Here is a 21,395-nt window from a genome sequence, read left to right as displayed (position 1 = left end):
AAACGTACTCAACTGGTGTTTCTAAATACGCCTACCCCGTGTACCTGACCTAAGTCTAATACGTGGGCGGGAATAGAAAGTTACAGTTTAAGTTAAGTTTGTTTTTGCCAAGTGAATAACTAAAGAATTCTCTAGGAGGGGTTATTCAGTTCTGTACCTGGAATTTAGGATGAATGAGGAATGGTATCTTTCTCTGCTCTCGATATTCCAGGCTGCCTGCGAGGGCTGCCCAGAAGCGCCGGTGCTGGGTCTCTCGGCTTGAGATAGCAGCGCGTCTCTCAGCGCGTCAGGAAGGCGGGGCTGTTGCCTGCGGGGTCTGCTTCTGCTCTCGGCTTCGGCAAGTATGGCTGCTCCGTCTTGTCACCACGCGTGTGTTTGCATAGGGCAAGGTCGGCAATATTTATACCTTAAAGGTGCCGGGATTGACGTAAGGATGGACATAGGTACGTCAATAAAGATGTCATACGACTTGCTCGTTAGCACATTCTTTACTAAAGTTCTCTGTGAAATCAAAACAATGGCCGCACGGATTATCCAGGTTGTCATAGGTTTGATTTGTTATGAGAACGTCGTATGCCTTATCAGGGGCTGGAGGAATGTCGCTTGTCTAATTAGATCTCAAGCGTTATGACCTAATCAGATAACACGTTCCTGTGCCGTAGTGTGACTGCGTCAGATAACGGTATCTGCATCATGGGGGATTTCTTGCCTCATGGGCTGACTGTTAGTTAACTAGCTAGGTTGGTTAACCAGAATATGGTCAGGAATAGGGGGATCGATTCAGAACCTATAGAAATACACGACACCCACTCCACGCTAACTATGGTCATATCTACTAATCTATGCATAGTATAACATAGTACAACATACTATAGAGTATAGTGTATACCTTACCACCCAAAAATACATAAATGCATTTTGAAATTTTCAAATATACTGAAAAATTGCAGTCATATATATAGTATGCACTTAAGCTATGAATTAAATGCAAAAGTAAACACGCATTGTTATGCATTATTGCTTTTTGGTATATGAGAAATACACATGAAATGGCTCTTAATATGGCTATACAGAAAAAAAGTCGAAACCATTTCATCACATAAAATATATTGTGAACATACCAGCGGGCAGCTAAAGCCTATATAAAGTCTATAAAGTATCTAAAAAAATAGAAATCTTAGTTCTCTAGGAATAGTTTCTTACTTTAAGCAGAAGGTCAGTGTCCCGGGGAAAAATATATAGAAAAATATTTTAAGGGCTTGCTGAAAAAAGTTGCTGTCCGTGAACTGGATTGTAATTGTTCATGTGACTTTATTTTTTAAGTTGAAGGCCGGATTCAGGGAACACCGTGTGCGAGTTTACTCAAAAGTCTCTATTTCTGTTCCGGAGAGAACATCATATCATTCAGGCTTTCGAAAAAACTGTCAACAGCTTCATGGGAAAGTTCCACTAAGTCGGAAATAGGGGTAACCATGCATTCATGCGCATGATTGTCTGCATTGACATTCTGATTTGCATTGCTGACAGAAGGTCGTACCTGTTCGATGCTGCTTTCATCTCGTACTTCACTACTCTTCAATCGCAGTGGTGAAGATTCCAGGAATGCCGTCATCAGAATTGGCAGCCTTTGAGGGCAGCACAGTGCGTGAACCTTGGTAGGAACCAACAGTGTATCTGCATCCACCGGCGCATCCGATTGTAGCGTCAGACAGGTGTCTAACACGCATTCTTCTCCGCATAGCAGACACCTTAGTACAGGTAAAACACACCTTTGCCACATTGGTCGAAATGATAGAAACCAAGTCATGTTCAGGTCTCTAAGCCGGGAGAGTCCCAGGATTTTTGATATCCGGTCCCGGTATCCAATGGCTAGGATCGTATCTTCCATTGTCGCGAGAGTTTGATCTGTGACATGGGTTGCCATAACGAAAAATAAGGACTAGGAATAGGATTCCTGCAATTAGTCCCAGGATCAGGGGAAGTCCGCCAAAAATCGAATGGACGAAATCTGGAAAAATACCCAGTATGGCTTTGAATGGTGTTAATGCCATCGAAAATACTGTCTTAAATACCTTTGAGACCCCAGTGGTATCAGAAATATTTAAGATTTCGCTCAGGATTTCCGCGAAATGTACGGGGGAATTGGTTGATAATAATGTATGTATCTCTGCAGTCGTCCTTGCGACTTGTAGATCATACGTTTCTTTAGATGACGTGAGCCTTGTAGGCGTCTGAAGAAGCACTGTTTTCATTCTGCTTAAAGTATCTATTCGAATAGAAGTAATTTTCAAACTGGGCCATGCCCTCGCCTCCCTGTCTGGAAAGGAGCTGGGGAACAAGGAACGTCCACAGCACTTGACCTTCGCCGTCGTAGTGACGAGATAAGGAGTCCCGGGCATAAGACTACAACATCTGCGGTCTACAATAAGAATGTAACTCCCATTATAGAGTCTTTGAAAGAATGGTTCTATTTCAGTTGCAGGTGCGCCTTGCTGGTGACATGAAAGGTTGTATGAATTCCCTTCACAGGCTCCGTGCAAACTAATACCGTTACACAGAAGCGTGCCGCTTAGTGACATAGCACAATTGTTGCCACTAAGAAACACTTTCTGTCCTTTGTTACTGACACATGCATGTGAATAGGGCAGGTTCCAAGTTGTTTTAAGGTACCCCTTTCCCAATTTCTCGTACATGCCAGCCTGTATATATTTTTGGCAGTATTGAAACCTGAAGGTTGAGATTGGAATATTTATGATTCCGTGGATTATCCATTCACTGACAGGTCGTTCTGACATTGTCAACGGTAATCTTTCTAGTTTTTCAATGCTCAAGATTGTATAATCAGCACCCTTCTGCGCCATACCGATTTGTCTATCAGTAAGGTTAAAGATTTGGAATAGTGACGTAGTGTTGATTAAACGCCAAGGCACATAGCCTGAACGCAGATTTTGTAACGTCCAGCCAAGCTGTACGATAGAACGCAATTGTGACTGACCATGTTGTAATAACAGTAAGTCTTGCGATAATATATCGATTGCTGAAGACACAATGCTGTCCAATGAAAAAATTCTGGAGGACAGAGTCATTAACCCATTGTCCACTACAGAAAGTGATTTTTCCAAATTAATACGGTCAATTTCCCGTATTCTTTCTGCTGTCTCAATTTGAGTAACCTTCCAGGCCTCATTGTATGCTGCATATACAGAGGCTGCTATGAAACGCTTTTGACGCTGTTTGCGTGGTCCCATTATGAAATCACGCAAGTCAGCACCATCAGTAAGTAAAGTTAGGTGTTGCTTAATTTCAGGCAGTGTGGAAGTTTGTAGCCATTGAAGGCATAATTTGCCCACACTGTAGGTTGTTATTATCCCTGGGTGATGTATTTGGGGATATCTAGGGTCTGGCCTGGTCATTTTGAAACCCTGTGTTTTATTCAGGAATCTATCTTGACAGTTATTTGTATCTGTGGGCCAGATCAACCATTGTTTCCAATCAGGATGTGTTCTGTTTTGGTTAAGTATATGGTTTATGTCTATTCCTTCATCTGTATCAGAGTTATTGCTAAACATTGTTGGCTTTGGAATAGACGGGTTATTTAAATCTTTGATTTTGGCTAAGCCAAGACAGGTGGTTTGTTGAACAGTGTCATTTAAAAATATCATTTGTTCTGGGATCATGCAGGCTCTAAACAAAGCTTCTAAACCCTGTACTTGCCATTCTTTTGTGCCCCAAACACTTTTCAAATCAACATTTTTGTCCCAATAATCGAATCCAAAAGTATTCATTTTTTCAAAGAATGAATCAGAATAAATCAATTTTGTATTGGTTATCATGGTTTTGGTCCCTGTCTTGTTTGACAATTTATAATAAAATGTTTCAGCATTACTAGTGTTAAAACCTTGAAAGTATGAATATTTGTCATAAACGGTTCTAGAGCTCCCTTTTGGAGGTGTAGCACAATGTTCCCATTGATTAAAATTTAAAACATTTCTAGGTTGTGCAGATTTATGCAAGAAATGGTTACCATAGTGGTTATAGCAATACATACTATCATAATTTGTAGAACCTTGCAAATAATCATGTTTTGTAAATTTAGCAGACATTACTAAGTCAGACATCATATTGTTTATACTTTCAAAGTCCCAATCATCAGCAAATGAGTTTGGTTTTGCAAAGTCACTCAAAGAGATCTTAATTTGGTGTGGATATTTCAGGATCTCGACCGGACCATAAATTTCATAGTCAGTGTTGTCCCAGGCTACCCCACCAGGTATTGGAATTGCTGTGAAGTTGGCTGAAGAAAGTTCTGAAGAGAGTTCTCGTTTCTCGACGTGTGAAGATGTGTGTGGTTTGAGGACCAAGTTGATGTTCTGACTTGCTGTGTCCATTTTAGCATATTTTCCCTCAATGAAGCGTCCCAAAGTAAATACCATGATGAGCCAAAGTATGAGGATAAATGCACCAAAACCCACCCAAAATTCAATCCATGGAGAAATCAGATATGTTTCTTTTAGTTGTTTCAAAAGTTCCTTCGCTTTGTCTTTAAAGGATTTTGATGATGGCTGTGTCTTTTGTTCGCTGAAGCCTTCAGAGGAATCATCGAAGTTGATGAAGTAACCGGATGCAGTTCTGTCAATTGTTCCAATTGGTTCAGGATTTTTGATTTTTGCATTTTCACTTGGTACTTCAGTATAGATTGGTGTGTCTCTGCTAAATGTCTTTATTTGGGTTTTCAGAGGTCTAAGTTCTATTGCATTGTTGCATAGTCCTTGTTGTTCTTCTGTAGGCGTTTCGAATGTGATGAGCCTCTTTGTTAGGACCTCTGTACTGGTAGCAAACCTTGGTGTTCTGCTACTTATTGGGAGTCCACTTGGCCTACTGTTTGTTATTGGCCACATGTTGTGGTTTTACCAGGTCGATGGATACAACTCGGTTCTCCTTTTTTCCAGCAAGTGGCGGTAGTACAACTGATCTTGTCCCGTTGACAGACAAGACAGGAACTGCTTTTCTGTAAGAAGGCCCAAATTCCTTCTTTACCGCGATCTTCTCCCTGACTAGATCCCCGACTTTTGGAATCCAGACAGGTCTTGCTGGGACAGGTGGTGATTCTTCAGTGGTTGTTGGCTGTTGTTTCAACTGTATGTTGCTCAGGTCTTTTCTTGTTTTGTTTAAGTCCTGCAAAATAGCCAAACGGTCTTTGACATCAAAGCTTTTTTCTGTTACCACTGAAGTCTGACTATCAAGGTCAGAGATCAACATCCTAGTTCCGAATAGTAATTCGTACGGACTGAATCCCTTCAGAGAATTTCTTGGCAAGTTATTTAGACTACGTTGGACACTTATTAGATGTTTGACCCACCCAGCTCCCGAACCTAATGTCCTTTCCATTATAGATTGCTTTCTGCCTTGGTTTTTTCTTTACACCATCCCATACCCTCAGGAAGGAAGTGAGAAGATTCCCGCTGGGCTGTGCTCATTTGCCCATTCTTTCCCCCCCCAGGCTGGATTGCCTGAGTGAGAAAAAAAAAAAAATGGTCGAACGTAGCATGCTCTTAGCGTATATGCCATTTAGACTCGCAAATCTTGTATAACAGTCCGGACGTCAGCCGAGTGCTGTGGATCTACATTATAAGTGGAACTAGCCTGTGTATGTTAATCGCAAGCCATTCTTTTTGTTGGTAATATTATCTGCCTTGATACGACGAGGTATTAAACTGCTTCTCTCCCCACTGCGATCTCTGTTGCAGTTTGGGCAGTTTTTTACAAACAAGGTGTAGTGCAGGCTCATGCCTGGCCACCAGTACCGTGATTGTAATTCTTCCAGAGAATCTTTTAATTTAAGGTGTCTGTGACCCTCGCCCATGTGTGCGTCTGCGATTAACAATTTTCTCCTGTCCATGTTTGGAATCACTCTATCCCCCACTCCAGGGATTCGAGCAAAAGGGACGGAGTTTGCATCGATTATGTATGTATAATTGAGTGGATAGTTGATCGGTAACGCTGAGCAGTCGCCTTTTGATGACGTTTTCACCGCCAGCAATGTTTCGCCGTCAATGTATTTTAATGTACGCTTTTTTCGATCTACGGGAGCCGGTTTACTGGCTGCCGCTGCGGCTGTTTCAGCCAATGAATTCCCTACAACGTGAACGCCATCACGTTGATGACTCAGTGAGTGAGTCACGTGAGTCTTTGGTAGTTCTTTTTTCAAAAGAGCTACTTGTTCCCAGAGAAATCTCTGCTTTATTGGTGCATCTGTGTCATCTTTGTAACCGTTCTGAATCCATGTCTGCAAATCCTTGTTATATGCTTTGACGCAGAAATATGAATCTGACACTATAAGTGTCGGGAATTCGCGATCCGCATTATCTAGCGCCATTTTCAAAGCTATTATTTCAGTTTGCATTTCTGAATTTGTTTCTACTGAGTGTGATTTTGTTAATAGAGGTCTTAGTTTACCTCCGCGCCACACTTCTTTTGTGATCTCACATGTGGGATTGTATGCATGTTCTCCCCAAACGGAGGGTTGAGCATGTCCGTCTGTATAGATTACACAGGCGTAATGTCGTAGAGGCAGAATGTCGATTGGCAGAGGATACGTCTTTTCATATTTTAGATTTTTTAATTCTTCTAGTTCTTAAAAGACTGTCAACCATGCAATACTTGATAATTCATATCCTCCGTACTGGATTTTCAGATGGGCAATTCTGGATTTTTTGAAGTTGAATTTGTAACCCTCTGCAGCGAAACCAAGTATTATGGTGTTCACTCTTTTCAAGTGAGTTTCCAAGTCATCATCTGTTAAGTAAATGTCATCGACATAAGATAATGCTTCATCATCATATTGTTGTAGTAATTCTGTTACTCTCGCTGAGAATACCCCCGGGCTATTCTTGTACCCCTGGGCTAACCGACAGAATTGTTTTTGAGTGCCATTTACTGAGAAAGCTGTTAAATATCTGCTCTCTGGTGCTATGTTTTGACAAAAGAATCCGTTGGAGATGTCCAAGGTAGTTTTGTATTTTTTGCGCACTATGTTATTCATTAGTGCAGCACTGTGTGAGTTTTGCACTGCAAAAGTTTTGCAACATGTGTTAAGGTGTCGGTAATCCAAAACTAGACGATATGAATTGTCTGGTTTGGAGACCGGAAACAAAGGGTTGTTCATTTGTGAGGTGCAAGTTTCAATCACCCCCTGGTATTCTAGCTGATCTAGTATTTCATTTACTTGTTTTTTAGCTTCTTGCTTAATTGGGTACTGCCTTTGTGCAGTTGGTTGTGATTTTAACTGGATTTTGTGAGGAGGAGAATCCTCATCCCATCCTACATGATTTTTATATAAAGCAGGTGCTAAGGCCACTGCCCACTTTCTAGCAAGTGTGTATTTTTTATGAATCGGGATTTGATTCGAGAAGGCAGGCATAATTACTTCTTCGCCATGAGGGCACTCCCTGACAAACTCTGGTGGCCAGTCTTTTTCAGCTAGAAGTATGTCATAACCCTTTGAGAGGTTATCCCAAAATAGTCCCCTTATTTTCCTAGTCTTATCTCCCTCTATACGTAATGTTATCTCGTATATTTTGTGGGGCTTGCTAACTCTGGTATCTGCAGTTTCCACTTGAAGGTATTCATTCGTGTCCACTGTCTCCAGATGATCCATAAGGACTTTGCGAGCTATGCTCACCTCTGCTGCGCTGTCTAGCATTGTCTGAGCCCATTCTCCGTTTTTCAGTTGTGTCCTCAGTATTCTCGGCATTGTTAACTACCTTGATACTGGCTACCTTCTTTTTTGGAAATTGTGATTTCTTTTTCAGTTGAGCAGGTTCCTTGTCTTTGGACTTGGCGTGCTCTTCTGATCGTCCTCTTCTTTCCGATTTCTGCGAGGAAGTCTGAAAAGATTGAGAGGGACGTATATCAATGTCTTGATATCTATCAGGTTTTTTAATATTATCCCTATTTCTAAGGTTATATCTATTCCCAGAGGGTTCACTCTGAGGTGACCTTTGTCTCGGGTTTGGAGATTTCTCTCTTCGCCTAGGAGACCTTCCTCTGGACTGGAATTTCTTTTCTTTTGGATTGGATTGTTTGTTCCCATCCCAGTTCTTTTTTGGTGAATTATTATTATTATTAAAAAACATTTTTTCTGGACTTGTAGTCAGTTGCGGTTTTACTGGTATTCCACCTAGACTATCTCTGCCTAGTTCTTCATAGGATTTTTCTATGATTCTGGCAATTTCAGCTGGTTGGTCTGCTATATCTGTCTCTTTTAACCTCTGGCGGATCGCCACGTTTGCTGCTTCACCCTTTATGTTGGCTAGTAATATAGCCGAGACCTGCTTGAAGTCTTTTAGTAATTTCATACCAAGAGTTAAAGCAGGTTCTGGACCGTATTCATCTTGAATTTGTTTTAGCACATCTGGTATTACCGAAATGGATGGAACACCGTGCGTTTTTGTGTAGATGGAAGCAAAGACTGTACCCCAAGTGTCACAGTCCTCAATGTGTGGTGCGATTCCCATTGGGAGACATATAGTCAGAATCCTGTGTTTTTCCAGCGGGGTGGTGTCAGGAAACACCGCCTCTATTTGGGTAATTTTCTGTGCCAACCAGAATGGTATCTGTTCCCGTTTAGCTGGAACTTTACCTAGGCAGGATTGGATGTTCTGTGGTGTAATTTTATTTGTGTTCCCCTGGTGAGGGGTCAGCTGTGGAAGTTTAATCGCTGGCTGAATTGTTGAAGTCCGCATTACATACTGAACTAATTGTCTGTGAATTTTTAGTAGTTGTTTTAGCTGTATTAACAGCTCTGCTGCAGGCATTCTTTCGATGTCTGGATATGGTGTGTATCCGGCTAAGACCGGCCACGTTGCTCCTGGTCTTCCTAAAGGACCGAGCCTTGTAATGTGATTATTATGTTTTAGGGCGCCATCAAATAAGAGCAAATGCTCTTGGAATTTGAGTGGTACTTCCACCTCCTCGAAAGGAGTGTACTCATTAGGAGGTTCCTCTACTTTGTAATAGTGGAAGTACTTTGTTATAGTATTAGCTGCTGGAAAATGTATCCATGTATAGTATACCTCTGTCTGCCGATATTCGTGTGCCTCGATTACGAATATGACTGTGCCACCTCTAGGTGTCAGTCCATTTTCTATAAGTTTTAAGGTTATAGATCTCCTTTTGGCGACCGGAATGAGTATTATATCCGCGTCTGCTGCTTGCATGGTAGCATCAGCATCTGCTATTTCAGTAGCTAATCTAGTAACCTCTCGTTCTTCATCGCTGTCCATTTTGCTGACAGGATGGTATTATGTTTATTTGCAGATCAGGTTTCTTTATGGAAACAGAGATTAGATGCACAATATTTTGGAACACTGTTTATCCTTCAACGTTGACTTAGACCAAGAACCATACATAGGAGTTCCCTCCTGCGAGGTTTTGGAGGATGTTATAACCTTTCACCCACTCCAGACGTCTTTGGAGTATTTGGGAAAAGGGGTCTGAGTGAGAAAGCACGACTGAGTTACTCTAAATGTCTTACGTTAGTTTTATCGCCCTTTCCAAACGCGTTGGGCGCCATGTAGTGTAGCTCCTATTTTCCCAATAGGCTCTGCGCATTGGAATAGTACCTACAGCAGTAAAGGCCTAGGCCAGACGTTAACTAGGTCTACTACTGTCGATACTAGACTTAATTTTTGGGTTTGCCAGCTAAGCTCAGAGTTCGCTAGAAACGTTCTCGAATGTTCAAGGAAGGATTAACTCCCCTGATTAGACAAGAAGGGATTTAGTTTCTGACAACCATAGAACATGACAACTTTGCTCTCCCCTAATCAAGAGTCAATCTCAAGAGTCGTGTGAGCACAAGGCAATTATTTTACTCAGTCAGTACGTGCATTCTTAGTCTCATCAGAATGTAGAGAAAAGGAAGAGACGGGCGTGTTCAATAAAAGATGTTATTTATTGATCAGTCTCTTTTCTCGTACAAGAGAAATGGATCGATATTATTGCAATACTTATAGTTAAGTAAAGTGCATACATTAAAAGCAATAGTATAAAATAATACTGTAAAAACATTGATATGGTTTCTGAGCCATATGATGTTTAAAATGATTAAAATATATTTACATACACATATACATATGACTAAACGTACTCAACTGGTGTTTCTAAATACGCCTACCCCGTGTACCTGACCTAAGTCTAATACGTGGGCGGGAATAGAAAGTTACAGTTTAAGTTAAGTTTGTTTTTGCCAAGTGAATAACTAAAGAATTCTCTAGGAGGGGTTATTCAGTTCTGTACCTGGAATTTAGGATGAATGAGGAATGGTATCTCTTTCTCTGCTCTCGATATTCCAGGCTGCCTGCGAGGGCTGCCCAGAAGCGCCGGTGCTGGGTCTCTCGGCTTGAGATAGCAGCGCGTCTCTCAGCGCGTCAGGAAGGCGGGGCTGTTGCCTGCGGGGTCTGCTTCTGCTCTCGGCTTCGGCAAGTATGGCTGCTCCGTCTTGTCACCACGCGTGTGTTTGCATAGGGCAAGGTCGGCAATATTTATACCTTAAAGGTGCCGGGATTGACGTAAGGATGGACATAGGTACGTCAATAAAGATGTCATACGACTTGCTCGTTAGCACATTCTTTACTAAAGTTCTCTGTGAAATCAAAACAATGGCCGCACGGATTATCCAGGTTGTCATAGGTTTGATTTGTTATGAGAACGTCGTATGCCTTATCAGGGGCTGGAGGAATGTCGCTTGTCTAATTAGATCTCAAGCGTTATGACCTAATCAGATAACACGTTCCTGTGCCGTAGTGTGACTGCGTCAGATAACGGTATCTGCATCATGGGGGATTTCTTGCCTCATGGGCTGACTGTTAGTTAACTAGCTAGGTAGGTTAACCAGAATATGGTCAGGAATAGGGGGATCGATTCAGAACCTATAGAAATACACGACAAACCGATTCAATTGCACAAAGTATACTAGACAGCATTTTCAAAAAAGCGTGCAGTTGTCTGCTTTGGATCACAAACAAGTGTGGCAGGTTAAGCATGTTTGCCAGTCAGAGAGCAGGAGTTCCCACTAAAATTGTTGTTGGCGTAGGTCATACTTCTTCTTGGTGAACTGCCATGACTGAGCTGTGTTTAAATGTATCTATTTGGGTTGTGGACCATGCTGCACTTTTTTTTAAGAAGTTGACAGAGTCTAAGGATTGTCTTTGACAATTTTCTCATCCTGGTTTAAGTGTTATCACAAAAGAGATATATACAAAAACAAAAAATTACCATCTCAGCAGCTGGGGTGTTAGAGCTTTAGCCACTTTGAGAAATGGTAGGTTCCTGTGACCCGTGAAGACAGTAATCATACGGTACCCATAAGATAGCGCTTCTATTTCTGAGAGATGACGTTCATGGCTAACGGTTCTTTATCAAGTATGGTATACTTTTTTATCTACGGAAGACCGTGTGCGAAAGAAGGCGGCCATAGGAGGTAATTGGCTCCGGTGTTTTGCCTCTTGAAGTGTCATTTTCAACATAAAAGGGTTTTTGGGTATCATGGTGCAGCAGTATCGTTGTAGATGTAAACCTTACCTTTTCGCTATTGAAAGACTTCACATGACTCAGCACCCCAAAGAAAGGAAGGGAACTTCCTTAGCGGGGAGGGTGAATGACAGTTTATTTGGTATTACTTGTAATTCTCCTTCCTGGAATTTCCAATAATGCAGAAAACTACCACACCACGATCACCACAGTAGTTCTAATATTGACTTAAATAGTTATTCCTGCCGCCAAAGGTTTTCAGGAATTTTTATTCTTTGTTCATCTTTGTTGCAGTAAATCTAGTTCCATATATGTAGGTCTTGTGAATGCACAGTATACTGTGTCTCAGTTGTAAAAAGAGGTAACAACAAGAAGTAACAAGTCAATCACAAGCGTGCATAATTCACCAACAGAAAGATGTAACTGTTAATGTTCATATCAAGAGTTGTGCAATTGCACCGTTTTCAAACCAGGATGGAGCAAAATGCAGTACTTTCAAATGAAACTGGTGCAAGGTTCAGCAAGTATCCTATACTTTTACTACCATGGCCAGACTGTGATAGAGAAAGTTCCAAATGTGCTTAATTCACAATGCATGCCTCAGAAAAAGAGAGATGTAGGTCTTCAGCGATGATCTGCAGCCAGTGCTATGGGATGCCTAATGTAACTTGATCTGGTACTCAGATCTGCTCCATTTACTTCAGAATGACCACTTTAGCTTCTCTAAAGGCGCTCCTGTCTTGGAGAGATGGAAAATATTACATCCCTCTCTGGTGTAGCTCATCCTGGGGACACAGTTCAGTGGGAGCTACTGTTTGCACACCCTGGGCTATCTTCTGACTACTCTAAGGTTTGGAACCCTGCCAGGAAATTCTCCTCTGGAACCGAGCACAAAATCAAGTGGTTGAAATTTTGCCACTCAATATTAGCAAAGTACATAAAAATGCTCATCTTCTCAGTTGATGTCATAGCTGTTTCACATCAAATAACTGAGATGGTGGTGGGGCTCTGGTAAAATAAGCTTCAGCACCAGCCGGTAGAGGACTAGGGAATTCTCAGCACAAACATCTAGGTTATAAAGACATCTGAGGGGCCAAATGCATCCATTTCCTGCCTCCTGGAACTTAAACCTTGTCCAGGCAATGTAGATGTACAAACCTTTGGAGCTGAAGAACTCCAGCTTATGTCATGAAAGGCCTTGTTCCTTAGTAGCATGACACTGGCCAGGCATGTAAGTGAGCAGTACACCCTTTACACATTTCAGTTTGTCATGGTTTCCTTGGTACTGGTTGGTTCCTAGGGCTTTTTTCCTTAATGGGCTGTTGGAGATTTGTCACCACACATTTTGTTCCTTGTGTGAAAATACCTTAACCAAGTAAAAACATTAGGCAGGCCTTTTGTTTTTACTTGGAAAGAACCAAGGACCTGCTGGCGTCTGGCCAATATTTTGTGAGTTGTGGAGGAAGTGATGTCCTCTAAGCTTCTGCTGAAGCCACCATTACCCCATGGATAACTTCATGACTATCCCTAGTTACACTTCAAATAAATTCCACCTTCCATCCAGTGTCTTGACACACTCCACCAGGGATAAGTCTGAAGCGAAGGAATTCCCCAGGCTTCTGATTGAGACATATGCTTGTTGGTCTTTCTCCCAATACTAAGATGTTGCTCCTTGTGTTATGTAAAGTGCAGAGGATAGCCGATTTTGTCTTGTCCTGTTCCCTTTATTCGCAATTGCTGCTGAATCTTGTCCCTATTATTTCTGTGCTGCAGCTCCATTGACCTTTGGCTTTAAAACAAATTATTTCCCAAGGACCAGGCAAGGGTGCTCATGTGAGCAAGGAAGAGGTGTGCCACATACAGCTCATGCATGCCTGTGGTACCTGCATGTAAAGCACTGATGGTCCCACCTATGGGTGGCATGGTAAGCACAAATTGATAATTGAATGTAGCCTATAGACTGGATTACAGAGTCCGCATGAAGGTAACTTGATCCTATTTTGTTTAACGTTCCATTAATAACTCTTCTCAGAGCTTCTGACCTTTTCTTCAACTTGGTGTTTGTGTATTGCTCACCTGGATAACTTGTCTAGCATTGGTGACACTGATTGGGTTGTGGACTTTATTTATACTTTCTAATTACTGGCAGTCCTCCTAGTTGATCTGTCTATGAACGATTATTCATTGTAGCTGGAAACATTCCAGATATTAATAAATAGATATACTATTTATTCCCCTTGGATGGTTACAGTGACTAAGTTAAGGTTGCAGTACTACGCATTTTTTTGCATTAATTAGTTCTTCCAATTCAATTTCTTTTTTTAAATGAAGTGGGAGTAGATTTATATCTCCTGCCTCTCTTCCAGTCAAATATCAGTTTGTATTGCTGGAAGTTTACAGCTGACTTTGTCTTTTTTTACCCTTCTTATGTCTACACTTGTCACATTTGAATGCACTAGCTGATTCTAGTTTGTTTTATTTACTCCCTAAAGGAATTTCAAAACCCCTGCCAAAGATAATAGATTCAGGAGGTGGGTTCTTTTTGGAGGAGGAGGAGGATGAAGAAGATCATCAAGTGGGCAAAGTTGTGCATCAACCAGGTAAGTGTGATACACATTAGTTTACAATTAACAAACAAATCTATTTTAGTGTATTGTTCTGAATCACATCTGCAATTTTCAACAGGACCAGTGCTAGAGTTTGATTATTTAATCTGTGAAGATTGTGAGAAAGAGTTCATGGACTCCTACCTCAGCAACTACTTTGACATGGCAGTGTGTGATACTTGCAGGTATGTCTTGTTACAATATTGATACTCTACTAACCCAAGACGGTAATTCCTAACCTGAATCAGATGAGTTGTACGTTTTATGTTGTGCGGACAATGGGATAGTAAACCAGTCTCACATATCCATTGATTAAAATAACTTTATTCTGTTATTAAACGTCTTTTCCCAGCCTACACATGCTTCTCTTTTTTTACCTTTCACCTACTAGAACAAATCTAATTATAAAGCCAAACTTTTGATTGTGGAAGGTGATTTCTAAACTTGCGAGGTGCATAGCCGAATCCTGGGTTGATGTCAACATTTAACCAGGCTCTGGAAGGGCAGTGTTCTTTCTAGAATAAAATAAGCCATTCCCTCATCTCCCAAACAGAATGAGTAACTTGCTTCTGTCATTTTTAGGGCTCGCCTGGCGTTGGAGCGCGAAGCGCTCCCGCCAGCGAGTTCTATAGTCGCCTTCCTCCCTGTCAAGGGAGTAGCAGCCCGACACAGAGCTGTGAACGAGCCGACTCAGGTCCGTGAACGCGCGGGAACGTCAACGTGCACGTTCACGCGCGTCACGCTCCTGTCCTCCCGCTTCTCTGCCGAGGCGCGCTCCAGGCCGACTTGCTGGTGTGCGTCACAGCGTTTTCCAGCGGCCGGAGGTAGGTAAGTGAGGGACGGGGGGCGGCGGGATTTTTTGCTTTGTTGCTAGCTTGTTTAAAGAGCGGTGTTGGGGGGGGAGGAGGTTGTTAGTCGAAATACATGAGGGAAAGTTAAAAAAAAAAGTTACGTTTCCCTCGTCGTTTTATATTAAGGGTAAAACCAGGGCCACTGCAATTTTATGTATACGTTTTACATCAATATCAATTTTTCTGGTTTAGCCGAATGGTGGGAAACTTTCCCGAAAATAGATAAAATGAATTTATCAAAGCTGGGAGAGGACGTGATCATGTGGCATGGTGGGTGGAGAGACCTGAAAAGTTTCGGTTTCTTTTTCGCTTTCTGTACTTTTCTACGAGCGTTAGCAGGCAGACAAGGGAGTGGTCCGTCCGACAACGTACTTTTCAAAGAAGAGACAATACACGTATTTTAAGCCTGTGTGACGGTGAACGCATACGATGGATTTCGGATGACAGGTAGTTTGTTCTTCGTATTAAGTCTCCAGTTTTTTTTATCAAGAATTTCCGCGTACTCTGTGCCTGATCCTGAAAGCTTTCCAAGTTCTTTCTGTAGCGGGTTTATTTGTATTGTTTGAGGAAGAGCAGTGATTGTGCTAATATCAGAGTGTGGGGGCAAAGTGAATAAAATATCTCTAAAGCGTCGACTCATACTCACGATCTGGGTGGTGTCCGATCCTTTGTTGGGAGTTGTTACGAGGGCCTCTTATGTTTTTGAGTACGTATGCTCGCGTTGGACACTTTCAGAGACAGAAACACCAAAGAAACAAGCGTGAGTTTCGTAAATGCGACACCTTACATTCTAAATGCTACTTTGTGGAGAAAAAAAAATCAGCGCTTTAACTTTAATATCGGCCCGTCCATTTCTTTAGACGAGCCCTTCTAAAGAAAGGGGCGTGCCCGCAATTAAAATGAAAGTGCAGTTTGGGGCGATTATTTTTGTTTTATGCAAAAGCGCCCTATGCCCGGCTTTGACTTTAATGTCGACCACGCCCCTTTCCAGTTCATTGGCTCGTTTATGGAAAGGGGCAGTGCGCGGACATTAATTAAGTGCCACATGGGGCTTTTAAAAAATAAATAGTTAAAACAAGCATTTACAATGCAGTAGGTCTCGCATTGACATTATTTTGAGTTGTTGGCATTGTAAATGTTTTTTTTTTTGTTAAATCCTTTTGTGAAGGATAAATCAAATGGTGTAATGCCAAATGACAATAGCTTATGTTGTTGTTATTTTGTAATGAATTGCATTGCATTTGTACTAGTGTGAGTTTTTTTTATTGTAAATGGTACTGTCTTTTAGTTATGGAGAGCAGAGCCAAGAGACGACCTATGAAAATGCTTAGCATGTAAAGTATGAACAAACGTCATCTAAAAATATGATAATGGTCCTTCGAAAAATGGTATTTCTGTAACATGCGCAAGCATCTCAACTCAGTACATTAGATTATATTGCTGCATTCACGGTCATTCATGCAACAATATAGTGTATTAAATCAGCTACAGGAGAGGTGTTGATACTGTGCATATACTGACCCCATGCATTTCAAGGTGCTCTCATATATGATAAAGAAGAAATAGGAGACAGGGTGAAATGAAATATCTGCCCATGATCACACAGTTTGGTCAAGTGGAGAAGCCGGGTGTGATGCCTAGATTTGGGATTTCCATTGTGCGGTTCTGCTACTAGATGGATCACAGGATGTTGGTGCCACGTCAAAACTTGAACTTGGTTCCCCAGCTTTAAAGCCGCCATGTTGCCTTCTTACACTATTCCTTTTCCCAATAGCATTTGCCTCTAATATTCTGTTACAATCTCTATAGTACTACTTAATTTGAGATGGTATTTTGCTGAACTCACTATAGAAAAAAGAATACTTGAACTTGCTCTTTGCCTTATTTAAACCACATTGCTTAATTTGAGCTGCATTTGGTACGAAAGTGAAGATTAAGTAATTTTTCCAGCATCACAGGATGATGGTGCCATCCGTATGTTCTCCCCTTCGCACCTTCTTTTTCACTTATGATATACAGAGTAGGTATCACTGAAGATCGACTTGAGCAGTCACAAAGTTAGAATGTTAAAAATTTGACTTGACTTGCTAGCTCCCTTTCACCCAGTTTCATTTTTATGATTAATTATGTTTCACCTCCATTTCTGTAAACAGGGCTGTAAATCTTATCTTTATCTGGTCACAAATGTGACAGCTGTGTCTCTATTCCCAGTTGTATTTCCCCTATGTTATTCCTCTACGCAGTGCTGCAGCTGTTTCTCTGTTTCCAGTGATTATTCCTCATTCCTAGTCCTCTCTATGTGCTGCTAGCTGCTTCTCGGGTCCCAATGGTGATTCCTCATTCTTAGTCCTCTAGGCAGTGCTGCAGCTGTGTCTCTGCTCCCAGTAGTTATTCCTCATTCTAAGTCCTATAGACAGTGCTACTAGCTGCTTCTCTGGTCCTAGTGGTAATTCCTCATTCTTAGTCCTTTAGACAGTGCTGCTAGCTGCCTCTCGGGTCCCAGTGGTAATTCCTCATTCTTAGTCCTCTAGACAGTGCTGCAGCTGCTACTCTCATCGGTAATTCCTCATTTTAAGTCCTATACTCCGTGCTACCACCATATCTTTGGTCCTGTTGGTAATGTCTCATTCTAAGTCCTCTACACAGTGCTGCAGCTGCTTCTCTGGTCTCATCGGTAATTCCTCATTTTAATTCCTCTAGACTGTGCTGCAGCTGCTTCTCTGGTCCCAATAGTGTAAATGTAAATGTACAGGAATTTATATAGCGCAAATCACCAAGCAGTTTCTAAGCGCTTGCTTAGGGAACCCGTCCTGGTATTCCCCTGTGAGATAACCCCGGCAGGGTATCGCAAGGTGAAAGCCAGGCATCCCGCCGCGAGGGGCCGTTGTGGAGATTAAGCAAGCTATTGCCCAGAGTCGCAGAGTGCGAACCCGTGAATCGAGTAGGCACTGGAGCGAGAATTGTCGAGTCCGGACATTTTAGGACTCAAGACCCCGCCGAGCCGGGAATTGAACCCTGGTCATGGGCTGACCTCTGCTTCCAGGTCTGCCTCCTCTAACCAATGAGCCACACTTCTCCACTAGTAATTCCTCATTCAAACCCTATAAGCAGTGCTGCAGCTGTGTCTCTGTTCATACAACCACTACATTCCAAACCAAAGCAGATAGATAAAAGACATTGTCATTTACAGTGCCAATAGCTCTAAATCTGACAAATGCGAGTCCTACTGCATTGCAAATGCTTGTTAGTTTAGGATCTTATGCCACTTCTTAACTTTCTTCCATACGTTTTGTGTGAAGATGTCATTAGTAATGTTGCCGGGATAACTGATGGAATACTGAGATGGAAAGAATATTGTGGGAGGAAGTTACTAGAGGCTGGGGAGAAGAGGACGTTTCTCTCTGTATTGGGGGTGTCAAATTGAATAAAGGTGTTTTAAAAGAAAACCAGAGTGAAGCTACTTTTTACAGTTTACCACTTCGTATCACAGGTGCTGAGTTGATTATTGTAATGGAATATGGTTTACTCTTTAGAAATCCTGCGTCACTGCTTACAACATGTGCAGGTAGTTGCAGCCAGGTTATCTCCAAAAGTCATTTTAAAGACATATCAGACTTAATGCTCACAAAAGAAAATGATGCATGTGGTATTGGTAAGGAGATAAATTATGCATGTATTGATGTTATGCAATTTGCCCTTTACAATGTCAATATCATAGTGCTCGTTCAGATCATTTAGATTTGCAATACACAAGATATAGAAATCTTATAATTCATCCTGAAAAATCGAATGTTCAATGGGAAGGAACAAGCCAGGGTATAGAGAGAGCAACTAGCATTAAACGTCATCCAGAAGAGGCCTTTTTACACTTTATCTTTTTCCTCCTGAGAAAATACCAGCTTTCAAGGGCACTTGACTTCCACATATTCTAGTGTATGGTGACATCATGGTATCATTTGCTTCGGACAGTGGAAGACCTTGATCTGGATTATGGGTAAGAGTCCGGCCCTGAACACCTGTCTTCCTCTTCCATAAGAGACTTCACATTGATCCTTATTCCCAGAATAAACCTACCTCGTCATACAACAATGTTATCAATCTTAAAACATTACCTACACCAGGTTTTATTACCTTTTAAATTGGTCAAGACCTTTGCTGCATTTGTGAATTGGTCCATCAAATTTAAAATGTGGCCAAATACCTTTTCTAATTTACACAGTCTAAGAATCCTAGCAAACCTTCACTTTATTTATTTATTTAGAATCTTATAAATCGCACAGCTTCCCCCAACGGTGGTGTCCCGGCGCTGCGTGCAGCATAGATTCATACAAGACACTCAGCAACTAAAGGAAGGTCAACAGCCAGGTTTTTAAAGTGCGTCGAAAAATGCATTCCGTTTCTGTCAAACGGAGGAATAGTGGCAAGTTGTTCCTAGCTTGGGCTGTGATGACCGCGAACGCTCTCCCCCCTATTCTTGCGCGGCGGAACCGGGGCGTACGTATAAGAAGAAGATGGTTGGATCGAAGGGAACTGGAAGCCTGAGCATGTTTGAGTCTAGCTCTAAGGTAAGCCGGCCCCAGACCCCGCAAAGCTCTGAAGGTCAATACTAAGGATTTAAAGCGAATGCGGCTAGTCATGGGAAACCAGTGTAATTCTTTTAAGTGTGGTGAGATTGAGTGGCGATATCGGATATTATAAATCAAGCTTACAGCCGCATTCTGCACTATCTGTAGTTGTTTAATCTGATATGCTGGGGCTCTGGCATACAGGCTGTTTGTGTAATCCAGATGAGAAGTAATGAGGGCCTGTGTGACAGTACGTCAGGCATCCACAGGGAGAAATGGGAGAAATTTCCGCATCATGCGGAGTTTGCCAAAACAAGCCAAAGTGACCTTTTTTTTATTTGGAGTTTTGCAGGATAGCTCATTATCAAATATGAATCCCAGATTCCTGGCCAAAGCAAACGGAACCGGAGGGAGATTCAGTACAGGAGGCCACCAAAGTATGGATGAAGGGGGGGTTTATAATTGAAAAACAGCACCTCAGTTTTATCTGAGTTAAGCTAGAGGGTATTGCGTGACATCCAGGCTGCGATGTCACAGAGACAGCGGCGGAAGTTCAGAAAGCTGGCATCAGAGTAATCTCGAAATGAGAACACAAGTTGTGTGTCATCAGCGTAGGAGATCACTCTGACCCCACAAGATTCCACAACTGCCGCCAAAGGTGAGACATAAACATTAAAAAACAGCGGGCTCAGGGCAGAGCCCTGTGGTGCCCCACAACTAAGCGGTTCCCTCTCCGAAACAAATGATTGGAGGAAAACCTGTTGGGTCCGGTCATTTAAAAAAGATCTAATCCAGCCCAGAGGGGTGCCCCGAATTTCGGTATCATACAGTCTCCCGATCAATATATCGTAGGAGACCGTGTCGAATGCCGTGGACAGGTCAAGCATCACTAGCCTTGCTGCCTCGCCTGCGTCCACGGATTCGCAAATGGTCTCGGAGACTTCCAGAAGTGCAGATTCGGTACTGTAGCCGGCTCTGAATCCGGATTGCGAATTTTGGAGAAGTTGTTGGGACTCAATATAGTTCGAGAGCTGTTGCTGCACAACTTTCTCCAGGATTTTGGCTGGTTTAGGCAGGAGGGAGATGGGTCTATCCAAAGGATAGGCTTGTGGTTTTTTGATGATGGGGATAAGAAAGGCCTGTTTCCAGGATACAGGGTAATATCCTGTTTGTAAGGAAGTGTTCCATATCCGGTTCAGTGGAGGAAGAAGAGAGGAGCAAGAGTGTTGAGCACTTGAGCCGGACAGGGATCAAGAGGGGAGCCTGATTTATATGTCTGCATTAGTTGAGCAAAGGTCTCCGCGGGGACAGCCTTAAAGGAGCTAAAAACCTCCTTCTTGGTTTTCCTTAAGACTGGAGCAGGGGAATCCCCAGAACGCTTAAACTGCGCAAAAATATCTAATATTTTGTCATGAAAGAAATTAGAGAGACCATCACAAAGTACTTGGCTGGGGGCAATCGGACTGGAGAGTATGGCTGGTTTAGAAAATTCTTTCCCTATGTTAAAAAGTGTTTTCGAAGAATTGTTTTCTGGGCGGAATTTTCCAATAAAAAATTATTTCATTACGGACCGTTTTAATTTGAGGAAATTCTTAATGGCAGCTCTATAAATAGCTTTTGCCTCAGGACAATAAGAGAGCCTCCAGGATCTCTCAAGTTTTTTGCAGAGGCTCTTCTCAGAGCGCAGGGCAGAAGAGAACCAAGGGGCCAAGGGTTTGGATCTAAAATAATTTATCGGTCGTAGAGGGGCAACGGCATCTAAGGCAGAGGAGAGCCAGCCATTCAACTTTGAGACGTCGGAGTCTAAATCCCCTCCTGACTGCCTCGGACCATGGGCAAGAGCA

At 42.1% G+C, this 21,395-nt stretch overlaps 1 protein-coding gene across 2 annotated transcripts in view; it reads left to right on the top strand.

Annotated features, from left to right (window-relative positions):
- XPA (XPA, DNA damage recognition and repair factor) overlaps positions 1-21,395 on the top strand; it is a 160,363-nt gene that overhangs the window by 35,855 nt on the left and 103,113 nt on the right. For both annotated transcript variants that reach the window (XR_013607149.1, XM_078676326.1), the window contains exons 2-3: positions 14,022-14,129; positions 14,215-14,320. Coding sequence is in view for 1 of the 2 variants with exons in the window: in XM_078676326.1 (XP_078532452.1) it covers positions 14,022-14,129; positions 14,215-14,320 (214 nt within the window). In the remaining variant the exon portion in view is untranslated. The remainder of the gene's footprint in view (positions 1-14,021; positions 14,130-14,214; positions 14,321-21,395) is intronic.

This window comes from Lissotriton helveticus, chromosome 2_1 (genome assembly GCF_964261635.1).
Source record: "Lissotriton helveticus chromosome 2_1, aLisHel1.1, whole genome shotgun sequence".
In the NCBI taxonomy this organism is placed as follows: Eukaryota; Metazoa; Chordata; class Amphibia; order Caudata; family Salamandridae; genus Lissotriton; species Lissotriton helveticus.
This window is presented reverse-complemented; position numbering and strand designations above follow the sequence as displayed.